This window comes from Sus scrofa, chromosome 14, assembly GCF_000003025.6.
Source record: "Sus scrofa isolate TJ Tabasco breed Duroc chromosome 14, Sscrofa11.1, whole genome shotgun sequence".
In the NCBI taxonomy this organism is placed as follows: domain Eukaryota; kingdom Metazoa; phylum Chordata; class Mammalia; order Artiodactyla; family Suidae; genus Sus; species Sus scrofa.
The window spans coordinates 30,242,041-30,261,665 of NC_010456.5; the positions used below are offsets into that span (position 1 = coordinate 30,242,041).

The 19,625-nt window shown below is 36.6% G+C and overlaps 1 protein-coding gene across 7 annotated transcripts; it reads left to right on the forward strand.

Annotated features, from left to right (window-relative positions):
- Positions 23 to 19,126, forward strand: RSRC2 (arginine and serine rich coiled-coil 2). 7 transcript variants are annotated; one of them, XR_002338926.1, is made up of 11 exons: positions 55 to 205; positions 4,760 to 4,916; positions 6,498 to 6,541; positions 7,327 to 9,189; positions 10,038 to 10,241; positions 11,919 to 12,041; positions 12,804 to 12,885; positions 15,082 to 15,161; positions 16,182 to 16,414; positions 16,833 to 16,922; positions 18,139 to 19,125. XR_002338926.1 is itself a non-coding variant. In XM_005670609.3 (11 exons), the coding sequence occupies exons 4-11, from the start codon at positions 7,397 to 7,399 to the stop codon at positions 18,316 to 18,318; spliced, it is 1,131 nt and encodes a 376-aa protein (XP_005670666.1). In that variant the 5' UTR covers positions 59 to 205; positions 4,760 to 4,916; positions 6,498 to 6,541; positions 7,327 to 7,396; the 3' UTR covers positions 18,319 to 18,908. The 7 variants fall into 7 exon arrangements, 6 of the variants coding, with proteins under 6 accessions (XP_013838259.1, XP_003483465.1, XP_005670666.1 ...); XM_005670609.3 differs by lacking the exon at positions 12,804 to 12,885 and having other exon boundaries at positions 59 to 205; positions 7,327 to 7,404; positions 8,977 to 9,189; positions 18,139 to 18,908; XM_013982805.2 differs by lacking the exon at positions 12,804 to 12,885 and having other exon boundaries at positions 23 to 205; positions 8,999 to 9,189.

The following is a 19,625-nucleotide window of genomic DNA, read 5'->3' on the forward strand; positions in this document are numbered from 1 at the left end:
CCGTTGAACAGCGTTGCTACAGAAACTCATCACCACCCCTTTTCCTCCCAGCAGGCTGTGCGACGCGCCGGGCCTTAGCCCGTTTGTGCCATCCGGGTCTCTCGTTCGAGCGATTCAGTCTGTGGCGAATCGTCTAGGCGGCCGGTACTGTGGAAAGCGGCAAGTGGAGGCGCCGCTCCAGCGGCCAGGACTGTGGACTATGGCGGTAGGTGCCGAATCTGAGTTTAAAGTCAGGGATGTTTCTCTGCTACTGTCCGAAGAAGGGATGAAGGGCTCCCAGAGCTGTTGTCCGAGCTTGTGTGTGGACAAAATGGCGCCGCGGCCTTCTTCTGCGCCCGCCATCATGGCTGCCTCCTTTAGGGAGGGGGAAGTGAGGCGGTGTCGTTGGGGGTGGGGAGCCGCAGGGAGTGTCTTTTTTTTCCAGAACTTTCCTCATCTCTTTCCCAGCTGTGTGTTCTTTTTGGCCCACCGAACTGACTGCAGTTTAGCTTAGTCTAGTGATTTATATTGAATTTTGTTAGGGCTTAGGCATTTATATGTTCGCGGTGGGACCTGGAGTCGTCCGTGAAAAGTGTTGGGTCATAAAGGCGGTGCCTGTAAGGGATAGAAACGTGGGGGGCGAGCGGTCTTGTAGCGTTTTTGTTTTTAGTTTTTTCCTTTTTTGCCTGAGTGCTAGGAGGCGATTCCAGTTGCATAATTTCCGTTAGTGTTCCATCTGTGTACTTTAGTTTATTCCTTAGCAGCTAGATAACGTGTTTCTGGAAGGGAGTAAAAATTCGATTTAATTAAGAGAAGATTTTGGCACTACGAATTCTGATTGATGCTCTGTTTCCGAAGTGGCTTTCGATGCAGTCATTTTGAAGTCTGAGAAACATAATCCAGCCCTGTCGCTGACGTTGTTACTTTAAACTTAAGAGTTCTTCATTGGCCCATTTAATTTTAAATGGAGAGTACGGTTCTTAAATCACCACTTTCGAAAAATAAACCTTCTTTGGGTATAAGATGTCCAGTCCTGATAGATCACATTATTGTGTGATTACTTCCTTTTACTTATCCTGTTAAAAGAAAAATGCGAGAATTTTGTATTCTTTTTCCATTGACTAAAAAGTTGTATTTTCTTGTTTTTGGAAATGAAGCATAAGTAAAACCTTGTAGCTCATCCTAATCACTGGAGTACCTGGAATTTAGAAATCATGGAAGATCCTCCCTCCTCCCATGCCCAGTTGATTTGATTTAGAACCCCTTTTTTTATTAACCGATTTAGAACTAGTTTGAAATCGCTTGGCAGGCTATTTGTGCAGCTAGTCGATGGGGTGTTTTTCTTTGTTTAAATCGTGTTTGGGGCCTCTTAATCTACTTTAAAGAATAGTATTATTTTATTTGGGCTCAAATATTTTTTAAAAACAGTTCAAACATTTGTTTCTGCAGTGCCTCCTTCAGTAAAAAAAAATCCCCTGGAGAAGTGGCCTACTATTAAATCCAGTGTACCTTCTTTGCACTGGAAAGAGATTCCTATGCTATGTCTTGAGTGTTATCAGGGTTTTAAAGAAGACGTAATTTTTTTAAAAACATGGTGTTTTTCTAATAGAGCACATGCTGGAATGGAGAGCATTTTTGCATTTAGCCTTTAAGATTTGCTTGTAGGTCCTTCCTCAGTTGAAATCTTAGGCATTTTCAAAGAAGTTTTCATACTTAATCGATTTTACCTGGATACTTTTTGATATGCTACCATAAGTAATAAAAGTCTTGCTTGGGCTAAGTGGCCACTTATTCATGTCTTTTTAGTGATATAGTGGTTTTTGTTTTCCTATAGTATTTCTTAACAGATGAAAATGTTTAGTGTAAGTTATTGCAGAGTGCTTTCTCCTAAGTCAAGAGTATTTGACTTCCCTATTTCGGGGCTTCTGTGATGTTAAGCATGTAGTTAAAGTATTAACTGAAAACTTAACTGACTGGGCTAGTCGCTGACATTTCCATGGGAAGGTTTTTGACTCTAGTCATGATGTCTGTAAAAGTGAATGGAGATATGCTGGTGATTCAGGAAAGCTGCATCTGTTGGGCAGAAAAGTGGCCTGCCCAGAGATGATAACAGTGCATAACGTTTTTGCTACTCTTTTGCTAAGTGTAACTTTACCAACACATAGTCTTTGTAGTCCTTAAGAATAGTGGTGAGAACAAGAATGAAAGAAAAATGACCAATGTTAGTTTTGAAAATCAAAGTCATCTTTAGTTGTGTGATACAGTATCGTGTATTAATAGTAGAAAGCGAGCGGTTCCCTTCGTGGTTCAGATTCTGACTAGTATCCATGAGGATATGGGTTCGATCCCTGGCCTTGCTCAGTGGGTTAAGGAACCGACGGTCGCTGTGACTGTGGTGTAGGTTCCAGGCACGGCTCAGATCCTGCGTTGCCGTGGCTCTGGCCTAGGCCTGCAGCTGTAGTTCTGGGTCGACCTGGAAACTTCCATATGCTGCGGGAGCGGCCCTAAAAAATGTGCGCGCGCACACACAACAGTAGTAGACAGCAAAGAAAGTACCATCTTAAGTGAGTCAGCTAATGTTGCTGGATCTCATCTGTAAAATCAGAAAGTTGAGTTTGAGTCTAAGGAATGAGAGCCTTTCAGCACAAAAATTTTACGATTCCACAAATCACCCATACATCCGAAAACCAGAGAAGCATGTATGCTTGAATGAGCCTCCACTATAGTTAGTTGCTTCCTCCTGTATCTTACCTGTTTTTTGGTAACATTGTTGGAGGCTCAGCACATACTTTGTCTTTCATTTTAACTAAGTTGTTAATCCTCCCTTATTTGTTATTTTTGAAGTCTTGCCTCATTGGGTGCATTTTTGACCCTCAGAAGATAGTTATTGGATGGATAGATAACACCTTTCATACTTCATTTGTTAAAATACTCATTTAGATAACTTGGTGTTTTCTGGACTATTCAAGGGAAGAAGTTCAGTATTCCTCCTACTGAAAATGTGTAGTGATTCACTATTTATCCAATCAGATTTTTTCTGTAAAGAGCAAGTTAGTAAATATTTTTGGCCTTGTGGACTACATATACAGTCTCTGTCGCATTCCTTACTTGCTTGTTTTAACAACCCTTTTAAAAATGTAAAACCATTCTTAGCTGAAAGGCTACGGCTTGCCAACTCATGGCCTAAGTAATGAACTCACCAGGAATACCGACTATTTTCACATTTGCTCTCTGGTCAGATGGGTCACCACAGTCCACTTTCCACATATGATTGAAACTTTGCTTCACATTTTTTCAGAACCTGACTTGCGAACATTCAGGTTCTAGTTTCTTTTTGAGCCTTTTTTCCTGTGATTCATTTAAATCAATTTCTTCCTTTGTGGTACTCTGTAATTTGTAATTTGGACCACACAGTTCTGCAGATACACAAATACTTTTTTTTAAATGGAAAACTCATGACTGGAATTGATTTCTTGATTTTTTTTTTGATTGATTTCTGCGCTGAATACTATGTTATGATCAAAGCAGGTGAAATTGCCTTTTGTAACTGGAAAACAACGGATACTTAGATGAAGGAACCTGCTCTCTTAGGTAACCTTAATCAGGTCTCTGGGAAAGAGTGTATATGCTTGGCTATTTTAATTTTTTAAAAATTTATGTTGTGATAATTTATAAAATGCTTTAAAGTAGAAAACTTAATGTTTCCATAGCCCAGAGCATATGTGAGGAGAGGCAGACCATTTTTGCTGCAGCACTGTGCCAAGGGGCTTTCATTAAAGAGGGTTAATGAAATTAAGATTGGGTTCTCAGATAGGTAAGTTAATTTTCTGTTTATTCTTTTACAGTAGTTTAGAAGCAGTCCCTGTGCTTTTTAAGATTTTTACAGTCTTGAGTCTGTTTTAACTTTCAATAGCGCATTTAAAATGCCTTTTTAATGTATGCCAATTTAAAATACAAGTATTGGTAAATTCAGCTAAATTAATGTCACAAATCTAAAATGGACACAGTTCCCACTGTGGCGCGATGGGATTGGCATTGTTTCTAGAGGGCCAGGACGCAGGTTCCATCAGCCCAGCGCAGTGGGTTGAAAGGATCGGGCATTGCTGCAGCTGCAGGATAGGTCACACCTGCAGCTCAGATCTGATCCCTGACCTGGGAACTCCATATGCCACTGGGTGGCCAAAAAGTAAAAAATAAAATGGACTCTATTTTTTATGCTTGAATATTTACTGGAAATACTTGAGGCCCTTGTTTTCCCCTTCCCCCGTTGTAAAGTGTTAAACAGGGAGCACCTGTCCTGGTTCAGTGGAAAAGAATCTGACTGGTATCAATGAGGATGCAGGTTCGATCCCTGGCCTCGCTCAGTGGTTTAAGGATCCAACGTTGCAGTGAGCTGTGGCGTAGGTTGCAAACTCGGCTCAGATCTGGCATTGTTGTAACTGTGGCGTAGGCCACCACTGGCTACAGCTCCGATTGGACCCCTAGCCTGGGATCCTCCATATGTCGAGGGTGCAGCCTTTAAAAAATGACAAAGTTAAATATATATTCATCCAATTACATTTGTCTTTTTGTTATTGGTTTAGTCATTTCAATTTATTCAGGTCTGCTTATCAAATAGAAGCCTATTTAGCTACTTGAAAATTAGCTGTTGTGATTATTTTCATTAATTTTGTAAAGATCAAGGATGATTATCTTTCCTCTCTTCCCACTCTTTTAAGAAATTGGAAGCATTTTAAATGCAATCAAGAATTTACAGTCATATTTTTCTCTAAACCTTTAGGCTAGTGATACAGAACGAGATGGACTAGCCCCAGAAAAGACATCCCCAGATAGAGAGAAGAAAAAAGAGCAGTCGGATGTATCTGTTTCTCCTAGAGCCTCAAAACATCATTATTCAAGATCACGATCAAGGTCAAGAGAAAGAAAGCGAAAGTCAGGTATGAATTGCTGGAAATGGTACCACTTCCAGCATTTTTATAGTCTATGTAGAAATGTGTATAAGATATAAATTCATTTTGCTGGTATTATTAATATGTGTTATTCCAGGTGAGAAATGGATAGTGAAAGTGCATTGGTAACTTTCAGGAGAATTTTTCAATTTCGAGGAATACAGATGTTCTAATACAGGAATTTTATAACTTGTCAAGGACAAAATGTATGTTTAGTGTCACAGTAACTATTTGGTTAGCCCTCAGATGTTTATTATCCTTTCAACATTGGTAAGACAGTATTTCGAAAGATGTAGTCTAGGCAGTAGTGTGTTCCAGACTTACTTAATGTCTTTGACATAAGTTACAAGAACACTTTTAACCTTGTTTTTCTTTTTAACTTTTAACATTAAGTTAAACATTATATAACATTAATATTTCTGAAAGCATGAGTTTTGGTGTTTTAAAATGCTCCTTATTTGGTAATTTTAAAAAAGAGAGTTCCTTTTGTGGCTCAGTGGTAAGAAACCCAGCTAGTATCCATGAGGCTGCGTGTTTGATCCCTGGCCGTGCTCAGTGGGTTAAGGATCTGATGTTGCCTTGAGCTGCAGTGTAGGTCACAGACGTGGCTCATATCCTGCATTGTTTTGGCTGTGGCATAAGCTGGCAGCTGCAGCTCTGGTTCAACCCCTAGCCTGGGAACTTCCACATGCCTAGTTGTGGCCCTAAAAAGACCCTCTCTTCCCCCAAAAAAAGGTAAGAAAAACTAGACTAGGAGTTTCTGCTGTGGCACAACAGGATCAGCAGCATCTCTGGAGCTCTGGGACACAGGTTCAGTTCTCAGCAAAGTGGGTTAAGGCTCTCGTGTTGCCCAAGCTGTGGCATGGGTCACACCCTGGCCTGGGAACTCCATATGCCTTTGGGGCAGCCAAAAATTAAAAAAATAAAAAAGGAAGCTAGGCTGATGTGGTATAGAAAGCATGATGTATTGCTGAGGAATCAATAATAAATAAAGTAGTTAAAGAGAAGTAGAAAAGAAGTGAGTTTAAAAGTTTCAGGACCTGAGTTCTAGTTTTTTATTCTTCACTCCCACAGACAAGCATCTACAAAATGGTTGACTAAACTAAAACATCCGTTTGGGAACTTAAAGTACACCAAATATAATTAAACCTGTTTTTCTCTTGCTTTTTTGTTCCTATTTTTAATTGTTTTCCTCTAATACCCTTTGTAAAGATGAGCCCAGTCATGTTTTGTAAAATACTAAGAATCTGTGACCCCCCCCCAAAAGACAGTATCTGTCATATGTCATGGAATGTGGACTTGTCTTGGAACCCTTTTTGCTTAATTACTTGATTATGTTGTGGTTTTCTCAGATTGCTTAATTTGTTTCAAATATGTGCGGTATTAATACAGTAGAATAAGCACCCTGCCTCCTCCCATAAAAAAATAGGCTATAGAAGATAACTGGTAAATAGATTCTTTAGTTAACCAAGTGGACAGAAATGTTATATTTATGAGTTTTGGACTTTGAGATTCTAAAAGGTATGATTCTGTACCTTTATTTAATGGTGAATTTTTGTGTGTTTACAGATAATGAAGGAAGAAAACACAGGAGCCGGAGCAGAAGCAAAGAGGTAATTAAAACTTTTAGTGAATAGGCACTTTAAAATACTTATTAAGTATCTGGTAGAAATGTTTGTATGAATATATATTTTCAAGGTAAGTACCAAACTTGAAATTTAAAAGGTTTAATTGAGTTATAAAATAAGCATGATTTGGATTCATCGTTTTTCAAGAAGATAGTTATTTATATGAAAAGTTCATTCAACAACTATTAATTATATTGTGTTGTGAAAATATTCACAATAAAAATTTCATGTGAAGAATATAATTGGTTTTTTAGGTCTGTCTCACAGAGCTTCCATTAATCTGAGGTCCCGAGTCTCCTTATGCCTGACGACTGCTCAGAATTTTTAAAAAGCAATCATCTTTAAGTAGAAATACTCTAGATAGCTATGGGCTGCTTTTTCTTTATGGAAGATAACAAGAGTCATTTTCATTAGTAAACTGGTTTGATTGCTAATAGTTGTGTTGAATTTTGAAATAAAAGTGTCAGGAATAGTTGGAAAGGTGGCGATGACAGCAAAACTTGAGGATAAAGGCAGCAGCTGTATTGCAGAGGAGTTGACTTGCCCACCTGAGAAGACAAGGAATGAGCCAACAAAGGAAGAGAAGTAGCAGCCAAAAAGGGAGAAGTCTCATGGGGGCTGGGCAAGGGACTCCTGAAACAAACTTGGCAGGGACTTCACCTCTTCCCCTAATGGAAGCTCTGTTAAATTTTTAATTTAGGAGAGTTTTTGTGAAAATGACTATTTTGTTTAGCTCACATGATAACATTTCTATAATAAATCATACTCAGCGTGCTAATGCGCGAAGAGACTGAACTGAAGACGCTGCAGACTCAGATAGCAAAATAATAAGCCTACTTCATGATAAGGTAACTATTAGCATTCAAACTCCTATTTCCCTTAAGTATATCATATTAAATCAGTTAAGGGTTTAATGGTTGGTTTTTGTTTTTGTTTTTTTTAAATAATAATAGTAATGTTATGTATGGAAAACTGGTTTGAAATAAACTCAAACTTTTGGAAGCTTAACCACTTAAAACTTTTCCAGTTTGCCACTATATGGCAAAATCAAGGAAATATTTTTTTATAAGCTCATTATAGAGAACTGGCATTGAAACTAAAATTTAGCTGTGTCTCCATGTCTCTTATTTTTATGCAAAATAATAAATTACATACTATGATCCTTGTCAGATGTATCATTATGCATGTTCCAAAATATTTGACCAAGTTTTTTAAGAAAAGTTAATTTTAAGTGGACAGAAATATGTTAAGGTCTGTTTTGGGAACTATGAGATAAATGTTGTGTTGTGGAAAACGGTGGCCTGAGCATCAGAAGAACATGGGATCTGGGTTCAACTCTCCTCTAATATGTAGCTTTGTGGCTTCAGATCTTAATTTAGTCATATATAAAGTAAAGGGAGTAAGAGGATCTGAATTTCTTTTCAGCTTTAAAATTGAGATTCTTAAATGTCCAAGATTTTAAGCTTTAGCTATGAGATGGATTCAACAAATCTTAATGTGGGGAAATCTAATGTTAAGCACTTCCTGATTCAGTATGTGAGTGTAGGATGGAGACTTGATTATACAGTTAATTTTAGCTCAGTCTCTGAATTGCATTTGTTGTGAAAGCGAAAGCCTTGGTTTTTATGGTCCTTCAGAATATGGGGAAAGTATGTGTTATACAATGGTACAGGGATTGATTATGTTATATGTAGTTTATTTCATAAAAATAAAGATGTGGTTGCCATTTTCTACCCTAGGTACATGAAATGTAATAGAACTCCAAGCCTGTTGGGATATTGCAAGATGAAAAGTGATTGCTTCACAGTTTAGACATTGGGAGAAAAATCAAGAGCCGTCTTGTAGAAAGGATGTGGCAGTATAGTTATAAAAAAGGACACTTCAACTCTGTAAAGTAATCAAAATTGTAGAAAGTATTAATACTTAGATTTACTTAGCTACCTAATTGGAAATGCATTTTCTGGTGCATTTCTTCGTGTCCTTATCTCTGTTATTGTTAACTTTTTAACTCATTACTGTGTACTTTGGATTTAGAAGTTGATGTATATACATGGTCTGTTTCTAAAAGGTTTGTGGAAAAATTGAAACAATTTTGATACATATTACTTCCCTTATTCTTTTAGATTAAAAAAATCAGGGATTTCTCTTTCTGAAGTAATGGTTTTTCAATATTATTTCAGCATTGAAAGTCGTTGTTTTAATTGTACTGAAAATATTTTGGGGTGGAGACTGCATTTTGGGGGTTTATACAGGAAAAAATAATTAGTGATATATATACATCTGCAACATTTGGGTGATCTGAATGAAACTAGATCTTTTTTTAATTTGCGACACACTCCTAAGGTTACTAATGTTGCATCACAACATTTTTGCTACTGATACCCATACTAACTCTCTTTGTTGCACTATTTTCCTGAAAGAACCAACTTCTTCTTAAAACAGGCAAGAAGACATGAATCCAAAGATAAATCCTCTAAGAAACATAAGTCTGAGGAACATAATGACAAAGAACATTCTTCTGATAAAGGAAGAGAGCGGCTAAATTCATCTGAAAATGGTGAGGACAGACACAAACGAAAGGAAAGAAAGTCATCGAGAGGCAGAAGTCATTCAAGGTCTAGGTCTCGTGAAAGGTAAGTGGTTTTTCTAAGTTATGGCCTTCTAAAGAACTCCTAAATTACAGAATGCTTTGCATTAACTGAGCAACACCCAAAGAAATCTTAGAAAATGATAACTTTTTGTTAATGTGACCCATTTGTTTGTCCACTGATATGACTAGTATCTGAAGTCTTCTGGGTTTTGCTTTCTGATGAAGGCAGAAATAGTGTCCAAAACTGGGGAATGAGGGATGGTTTTAAGTATTCAGTTAGAAATTATATTTCTCTTAACTTTCTGATTTGTTTGTTTCTTAGAGTGAAAAAAATTATTTCTGAACTGCATTCATATAGTTTTCCAGTATAACAATCCCTTTGTATTGCTAATGCAGGATTTGTTTGCTGCTAAACTCTAATCTAGGTTTTCTTAAAGTATAGGTTGAAAAGATTTTTTTAGAAACTAGGTAATAGTTCAGTGTTTTGTGACATTTTAAGAAGCCAGTGTTTATATTTGGAGGTTTGGTGGGGCAGGTATGTGTATGATAGCAGATTTGATGAAAGTTTTTCAGGAGTAGAATAACTTCATTGTTATTCTTTAAAATAGTTTGGTAAGACAATAGACTTTATTAAACAGAATCTTGGGTTAGAGTACTTTGCATTTTTGATAGGTTATCACTTTACGGAGTTCCCTAGGAAGCATCATCAAACAAGATCAAAAGTCTGTTTTTTGCTTATAACTCTTTCCATTAGAAACCTCAGTTATCCTTTCTCTACAGACCAGAGTCATTGATTGCCTGTCCTGATTGCATATGCTATAGATAATTTGTAATGTCTGTAATGGAAGACACAGTTCTAAGTAACTACAAATTTGTGTGCTTTAATTTCAGGCGTCATCGTAGTAGAAGCAGAGAGCGGAAGAAGTCAAGGTCCAGGAGTAGGGAGCGGAAGAAATCAAGATCCAGAAGCAGAGAGAGGAAGAAATCACGATCCAGAAGCAGGGAGAGAAAACGTCGTATCCGATCTCGTTCCCGCTCAAGGTCGAGACACAGGCATAGAAGTAGAAGCAGGAGTAGGACGAGGAGTAGAAGTCGGTAGGTATCCATCTCTAATTAAATCAAATAGGCCCCTTACAGGGTCTGTTGGGTCAGGCTTAGAGAGGTTAAGTAACTTGCCCAAGAAGCCCAGCTCTTAAATGGTAAAACCAGGACCTAGTCCCAAATGTGTCTGAAAGCCAAGTCAGGTGTACATAACCCACCATACTGGATAATACTGGTTATACTGTGTCAAATGCTCAAAAAGATAATAAATTCAAACTTTGATTAGAAGGATGCTTTAATTTGTTGGGACACAAAGTGCAGTAAAGAGCCTTTAATTACAGGAGTTCCCACTGTGTCACAGTGGGATAAGAATCTGACTGCAATGACTTGGGTCGCTGTGGATGCACAGTGGATTAAAGTATCCAGTATCTGGTGTTGCTGCAGATGGGGTTCAGTTTCAATCGCTAGCCCAGGAACTTCCATATGTCAAGGGTGTGGCTGTTTTTTTGTTTTGTTTTGTTTTGTTTTGTTTTTTTTGCTATTTCTTGGGCCGCTCCCGCGGCATATGGAGGTTCCCAGGCTAGGGGTCTAATCGGAGCTGTAGCCGCCGGCCTACGCCAGAGCCACAGCAACTCGGGATCCGAGCCACGTCTGCAACCTACAGCACAGCTCACGGCAACGCCGGATCCTTAACCCACTGAGCAAGGGCAGGGACTGAACCCGCAATCTCATGGTTCCTAGTCAGATTGTTAACCACTGCGCCATGACGGGAACTCCTGTTTTTGTTTTAAGCATTTAATGATTAATACTTGGAGAATATGTTTATCCTCTACTAATGTAGTTATTAATTATGTATTTTACTATATTCACAGATACTGGTATTAAAGTAATGGAAAGGCTTTTTTTTAATTTATTGTTCCTTAAGTCAAACAGTCTATAAAAGACTGAAATATGGGTAAAAGTGGACCTACTCATAATAACCTAGTTTGTCACTTGTTTATTTTTTTCAACTTTTAGTATGTAATGTTGCCTAATTTGAACTTTAAAGTAAATGGTAATATCACCATTAATTACCATTTTTTTAAATTGCTATTTGGGCAAATCAGGTCATTATTTCTGGCATTTCTTGTTTTAACCACTGATAGCGATAACTTTTTATTCTGATTTTTACTTTGTTTTAGTGATTTATATCTTTTGGTTTTAAAACATTTACGAATTTTACATTAAAATACTAGGACCAGAAGTTCCTTTGTGACACAGTGGGTTAAGGAGCCAGTGTTTCCCCAGCTGTTGCACAGGTCACAACTGGAGTGCGGGTTCAGTCTCTGGCCTGGGCACTTCCACATGCTGTGGGTATGGCCAAAAAAAAAAAAATTTGTAGGACCATTTAACTTGTCGGATCCCACTACTAGGAATTTATCCAACATATTGTCCCACACAAGTGTAAATGTAGAAGGTCTTTGCAACAATGGGTGTAATAGCAGAAGATTGGAAGCAACATAAATGTTCATCTGAAATGGGTGGTTAAGCAAATTTATAGAAAACTAATCTTAAACGCAAGGAACTTGAGATGCTTGTGAAAGATGTAGGACAGAGGTGGAAAGGAAAGTTCAGAATGTATTTCCTATACTGTTTTAATTTCATATATATATAATTATGTAAATATAATTGGTCTTGACTGAATAATTATTACTTGGTATACTGAGACATGTAAAATATGGTTTATTAAAGAGATAGAAAGAAGAGAATTGAAAAACCAAGAAGATTTAGCAGAAGTTTGAGCCGAACTCCTAGTCCACCTCCCTTCAGAGGCAGAAACACAGCAATGGATGCACAAGAAGCTTTAGCTAGGAGGTGCGTATAATTTTTTATTTGATGCATTTTTTTTTCTCCTTTTCAGCTTGAGGTAGATACTCAATTGTGTGGATAAAGTATATGCTTTCCATCAGATGATAATTTAAATAATTAAATCTAGCCATGACTACTGTGGCACCCTTTGTGATACAGAACTACAATGAGTGGTTTGTTAATTTTTATCTTAAAACGTTAACTTATTTGCACAACTGGAAAGAGTTGTGCTTCTGCAACATTTCTTTTTTCTTTTGTCGTTAACTGATTTTTCTCAAATCCAGACTCCTAAATATTTTTAATTTACAATTGAAATTTTAAAAAAACCCTCTAAATCCGATTAAAGCACTGTTAATTTTTTCTCTCAAACTACTTTTTCTTTTACTCTCGTATTTCTTTAAGAAAACAAAGTCTCTGAAACAATAAGAAATCTGCTGATAAAGTTTTCTTATTTTGAAGGTTGGCAAATAATAAGCTAATTTATTTATTTGATCTTGTAAAGTTTACTGCTGATAGCAATAGTAAAGTCATTGTATTTTTAAATTTTCTAATGTTTCAAAGATGGGTAATTGTGGGACCACACACAGCAAGGCTATCTAGCTGAAATCTTCAAAACCATTGAAGGAATTGCCTCATAGAAGCAAGAAGTAAAGTCCAAGCCCTTGTTTGCAGGTTTTCCCATGTTCTGAAAACTAAAATCTCTTGATTTTGATATTTTTTTCTTTATGAAATTGAGTTTCTATTTTTTTTTTCATTACAAAAATACAGTTATCACAATGTAACCTGATGGGCTGCTGCCCTGCGAACCCAGCCTGGCAGAAACTCCAGCTGAACAGCAGCAGCAGCAAAGGTGTGAGCTCACCCCTCCTTCATTCCATTCACCCTAGTGAATGGTGTTGATTCCAAACCTGCAATGGCCATTTAAAATACACAACCAAGGAGTTGCCTCATGGCTTAGGGGGTTGGGGATCCAACATTGTCACTGCCGTGGCTCTGGTTATAGCTATGGCTTGGGTTTGATCCCTGACCCAGGAACTTCCACATGTCTCAGGCATGGCCAAAAAAATAATATACAGTATGCAGCCAATAGTACTCAATCATTTTCTTTCTGAAACTAAAATTAACAGAATTAGGAAGTAATTTTTCCACAGTATCTGAACTTACTCTTTAAGTGGTCCATTAGCTTTGATGAATTTTTTGAGTCTTAAAGTCTGTTCTTACTTTAAATTTATTGTGTCTTAATTTTTGAATTTTATTAAAGTTGAATCTGTAACTATCATTTACAACTTCGACTTAAAAAAGTCAACTTAGTGATTTCAGATGGCAGTACAAGGAGATACTCTATAATCTCAGAACACCAAAAATTTGAAGGGTGGTCTTTTGTTGCTAAACTACAGTTTGTAGACCATTTTTTGTTTGTTCCTTTTTGTTTTCGAATAGGGATGATTGTAAAACTGTTTTGGTTTTGGTTTTTTTGTTTGTTTTTTGTTTGTTTGTTTGTTTGTTGGTCTTTTTAGAGCCACATCCACAGCATATGGAAGTTCCCAGGCTAGGGGTCGGATCAGAAGCTACAGCTGCTGGCCTACACCACAGCCACAGCAGCTCGGGATCCAAGGCAAGTCTATGACCAACACCACAGTTTACGGCAACGCCAGATCCTTAACCCACTGAGCAAGGCCAGGGGTTGAACCCACATCCTCACAGATACTAGTTAGGTTTATTACTGCTGAGCCACAATGGGAACTCCTAGAAATGTTTTTTAAGTATCTGTGAACCTACATTTTAGTGTTAATCCTAGTCAGAAACTTTTATTTCTAAGGACAACGTCTGTACTGTTTCTTCCATATATGCACAATAGAAGTAAACAAAATTATAAATTATATATTTATTGTATGTGAATTTCAGCAATTTTTAAAGCAAATTTCAGTTTTCTACCACTGTATTTTACCCAGAGCGCCCCCTCCCCCTTTCCCCAAAAAACATTTCCCCCAATCCTTACCCCTTTATACCACATGCAAGGAGGGGGAGGGAGTGGCTTATGATTGGTAAATGAGAAAATCTTCTGAAGAAAAGTAATTTCTCTTTCAGGAACTCATTATGAAGATAACATTACTTATGATTTGCTGTGTAACAAGTAGATACTGACTTGATTAGCACATACAGCTTAGTACATGTATTAGTGAATTTAGTGTGAACTAGAATTCGTTTTTGTTTTGGGATGAATTTATGTTTCGTATTTCTAGTTCTTTGCTGATGATAAATTTCTTTTTCCCAAAAGTAATTTTCTAATACTGCGTTTTCTTCCCCCTGCTTTATTGGATAATAGAGAATGGCAGATAGAGTTTGCTTGCTTTTTAAATTTTTATTTTTGGCTTTTTAATTTTCATTAATTTAGAGACTAATTAAGTCTTTTTTAATATAAAAATTATCTGCATGTTCTGACCATCTTTATCCTATGTCAGCCTCCCTTAAAATGTGTTTAGGGGGAGTTCTCTTTTGGCGCAGTAGGTTAAGGATCCCATGTTGTTACTCCAGCAGCTCAGGTCACTGTTGTGGTAGTTTTAGTCCCTGGCCTGGGAACTTCCGTATGCCATAGGCCTGGCCAAAAATAAGCATTTAGGTAGTTCTGTAAATTATTGAATATACTCTTAGGATTTACTCAGCTCTAAGTATGTTTGCTTAGCGTGTCTCAATTTGCAACATTGAATTTTGTCTTTCTGTAACTAGCACTCATAAAGATTAATTTTTATTTAATGATTTTAATCATTCTCAGAGGGAACTATTATGAAAACTATTACAGTTGTTGGCTATTAATAAGTGAATTTTAAAATGTTTAAAATCCGTATTGGAGTATTACTTAACTGTGACTGATACCATCTTAAGAATGATTACCTTTTTTCCCCACATGTGGATAACAACTTAGAGGGGCATTAGAATAAACCTAATTTAAAATTCCATATAAAGTTTTTTGTGCCTACGCATGTATACATACAGTAATAAATGTTGGGTTTTGTTATTTTTAATTTATTTAAATTGTCTTTGACAGATTGGAAAGGGCAAAGAAATTACAAGAACAGCGAGAAAAGGAAATGGTTGAAAAACAAAAACAACAAGAAATGGCTGCAGGTAATTTTTTTCTTTATTATGGAAGTATAGCATTTCTTTGTAAAATATTAAGTTTAGAAAAGTAATAGGAAGACAATCACTTTTGCTCCATACTACCAATGATTATGCCGTAAACTTTTTAAAAATTATTATGAATGTTATTTTTAGTTACTTTTCCACCTTATAAAACCTTTATGCATGTATATTCTGATTTGGTCAGTGTGGATAATTTTGGCAAGTGAATAGTGACTCGTTCGTGTAGCACTTTAGGCATCACTGTATATGTCTTTAAGATCTTAGAAATGCAGTTTGTTAAAGATAACGAGTATGTATTGTCTCATTGGTTAAGAAACCAAGTTTTTAAACATAACACATGCATTATGTGAATGATTTAAAGGTGATCAGAGTGCGCTTGTATGAAGTGCAATTTGCAGGGTGGAAGTACCAAACTTGGCACTTAACTTTTATAGAACTTGGGTCTAGTATCTGTTAAATGTGCATACCTGTTTAATGATTTCAGATGTTTATATAAGTTTCAGTTGAGATGTTGTGTAAATCACTTTGTAAGGTGTAAAGAACTATACAAATGAAAGTTAACTTATTAGTTACAGTGACCATAGTTCATTTCCTTGGAAATCACACACCTTTTTACTATTTGCAGAATTCTCTTTACCCTTAGAGAAGTAAATGAAGTTTTAGTATATTTAAGGGATCATGTACAGAAATGTCTATTGATGAACACGTTAAATGTTCATTAAAATGTTGCCTTATAAGCTTATTAATACTAAGTTGGAGTTCCCTCGTGGTGGAGTGGGTTAAGGGTCCAGTGTTGTCACTGCAGTGGCTCAGGTCAGGGTTTGATCCCTGGCCCTGGAACTTCCACATGCTGTGAGTATGGCTATAAAACAGTTGCCTTTTTTTTTTTTTTTTTTTTTAATACTTGATGAAAATATCCTGCCTTTTTGATTAGTAGCTCTTATATATAAATAATGTATTAACATAAATCAGGAGGTTTTAGTTAAAATCCATAATTATCTTTAGCAGCTGCAGCTACGGGAGGTTCTGTTCTCAATGTTGCTGCCCTGTTGGCTTCAGGAACACAAGTAACTCCTCAAATAGCTATGGCAGCTCAAATGGCAGCCTTGCAGGCTAAAGCCTTGGCAGAGACCGGAATAGCTGTACCTAGCTATTACAACCCAGCAGCTGTGAATCCGATGAAATTTGCTGAACAAGAGAAGAAAAGGAAAATGCTTTGGCAAGGCAAGAAAGAAGGGGTAAGTTCTTTTGTTCCACTCTTTTGTCATTGATTGCTAATTAACAGTTGCTTATAAAAACAAATTTGGATTGGGAAAGGTTTGGTTTTATCTTTCTTCTGAGAACCTGTCTGGAGTAGTTTAATTTGCTGCAATTTAATTCAGAAAAAAATGCATGATCTGTATCAGTCTTTCAAAGAAAGCCATTATTGCCATGCATTTATTAAGGAGAAAGAGTTTGTTCCTTAGCTTGGTTTTTTATTTGAAGGAGTATTATACTTCTGTGCTTCATTTTGTAATAGAAAGCTTAAGATAACTATAAACTGTTGATAGAATGCTGTAAATGCTGTTGTTCTACTTAGGCTATATTATGGAGATAATATCCTCATAAAAGATACTTAAATTTGACATTCCCTAAGACTTTTGTGTTTCTTAACAGGACAAATCCCAGTCTGCTGAAATATGGGAGAAATTGAATTTTGGAAACAAGGACCAAAATGTCAAATTTAGGAAATTAATGGGTATTAAGGTGAGTTACACACTTTGTATTAAAATTCCTATTAATATTTTTAGGATGACATTTGTTCTCAACTTAAATGTTATTTCAGTGATATGTCAACTCTGGGTACTTTGTAATGCTTTTTTGTTTATGTTCTCTAGATTAAATTTCACAGAATTATTATTACTTAGTGTTTATATATTAGGTGAACTTAAAGATCATAAGTTTCTATTAGTAAAAATGAAATTGTGAAAAGGAATTAGTGAATATGCTTTTTTTAAAAAAAATCACTGCCCAGGAGTTCCCGTCGTGGTGCAGTGGTTAACGAATCCCACTACGAACCATGAGGTTTCGGGTTCGATCCCTGCCCTTGCTCAGTGGGTTAACGATCCAGCATTGCTGTGAGCTGTGGTGTAGGTTGCAGATGTGGCTCGGATCCTGCGTTGCTGTGGCTCTGGTGTAGGCCGGTGGCTATAGCTCCGATTGGACCCCTAGCCTGGGAACCTCCATATGCCGCGGGAGCGGCCCAAAGAAATAGCAAAAAAAAAAAAAAAAAAATCATTGCCCATTTAAGGTCAGCTATATTTGGTGGGGTAGGACCACCTTAATTTTTAATGTTTCAGGGAAGATTTTTGAAGATATAGAAAGTTGTGATTTGTTGAATAACGCATAACGATACTAGGTTTTATACAGCAACTTGGTATGGTACACAAATGTTCAGATATTGGTTACTGCTAGTGGAGTTGGCTTTTCATTAAAGAGATATTTGACTTAAACTAAGCCACACTAAGTTGGCTATTTTCAAACATGTCAGAGGACCTTTGTTGTTGCTTTCTTTGCACTATTCTTACAGCTACCTGCATGGCTCTTTCTTAGTTTTGGTTTCTGCTCAAATATCACTCTTAGAATCTTTGTCACCTGCCTTTTTAAAAACAGCAAGCACTCTACCCCCACTTTCTACTTTGCTTTTCTTTAAAAGGCATTTATCTGTACATTGTCTAGCATGTTGTACATGTTCTCTTCAGATGCCTACTGAAATGAAGTTGATTGTTGTTACATCCTGCTCTATCCCAATACCTAGAATGAACATTGCCTTGAATTCTGTAGCTGCTGAATGAATGTATGGAAGGAATGTATGAGGTCACATATATACTGCAAAAAAATGTGATCTACCAATACTTGTGAGAGAAGCACTTTTTATTCCTAGGTGAATTCATTTTAATAGTATGTTTTATATCTTATTTAGAGTGAAGATGAAGCTGGATGTAGCTCTGTTGATGAAGAAAGTTACAAGACATTGAAACAGCAGGAAGAAGTATTTAGAAATCTGGATGCTCAGTATGAAATGGCAAGATCACAAACTCACACACAAAGAGGAATGGGATTGGGTTTCACATCATCAATGCGAGGAATGGATGCAGTTTGAAGAAAATCACACTTAATATTGGGACTTTATAGACTTCTGGTTCTGATGTCAGGTCCTTGTTCACCAAACAGCTAGCATTCTAGCTTGCATGGGTGTTGCATTGACTTTAATTTATTGAAAAATACAATTTTTTGTAAATATCAGATCAGTGATACTGGTGTTAGTGTTGTAATCAGGTTAAACCCACTTCCATTAAACTTGACAGGATTATAGAAGGACAATATTTTTTAGTTCATGAATTCTACTTTTCAAATATATGAACGCTGCAGGTTGGGATAAAAATCTCATACATGGATTTTTGGTGTCCACTGTCTTGTGTACTTTTGTACTTAACCTTGTACAGTTATTTTCATCTCTTGAAACATGAAAGAAATGTTAATGTAGATGTTCTTTAGAAGATCTGGCCATTTGGTACATAATCCAGCACAAATAAGCTGGGTGGTGATGATAATAAAAATGGTTTTCTCAAAACTGGTGTTAATTTAAGTTACCTGGAATTCTTATTTGAATTTGTTTTATGATTTTTGTAGCATTTTGCAATTGCTATTAGAAGACACTGGCTTAGAAGTTCCTTTTTTTTTTTTTTTTTTAAGAACAATTAACTATGATACAGGCAATACCATGGTGAACAAAAATGTAAAAGGAAGTCGGGAGAAGTGAACAAACTTATTGAGTAATACTGTTTTCCTACTATAAGGGACAGAATTGGTGTACAGTATTTGTTAAATATTCCATGTTATTCAGGAAATAGATTAATACATTAAAGGGATGTAAGCACTTTTATTTTAATAAAGTGCCTTATAACAAGTTCTCTGTATGCCCTTTGCTCATTATCCCTTTTGAATTTTTCTCTACTATAAAGTACTAAAACAGTAGAAAATCACTTTGTCACTACGTTGAATAAATTTAGGGCATAAATTTGGAGGAGAGAGTACTACAAAATTTGAACTTAATTGGCTTTCATTACAACAAAGTCATAATTTCTAGCTTTCTGTAGGGAAAAAATCCTTTGAAAATAATCTCCACAATATAGTAGCACAATGCAGCAGCAGAAGTCTGCTCAATATGTTTAGTTTTCCTAGAGCACAATGATTCTCTGGAGAGATGGCTCTTCATGCTTCAGTGACAAAGTCATGTTTCTGGAGAAAAGATACCATGGTTTTCCATTTTGAAATCATCCCAAATTGAATTTTATGTTGAGCTAAAGGTTGAATTGGCTTCATTAAAATTTTTTTCATGGCTTGGAGTTCCCCGTCGTGGCACAGTGGTTAACAAATCGACCAGGAACCATGAGGTTGCTGGTTCCA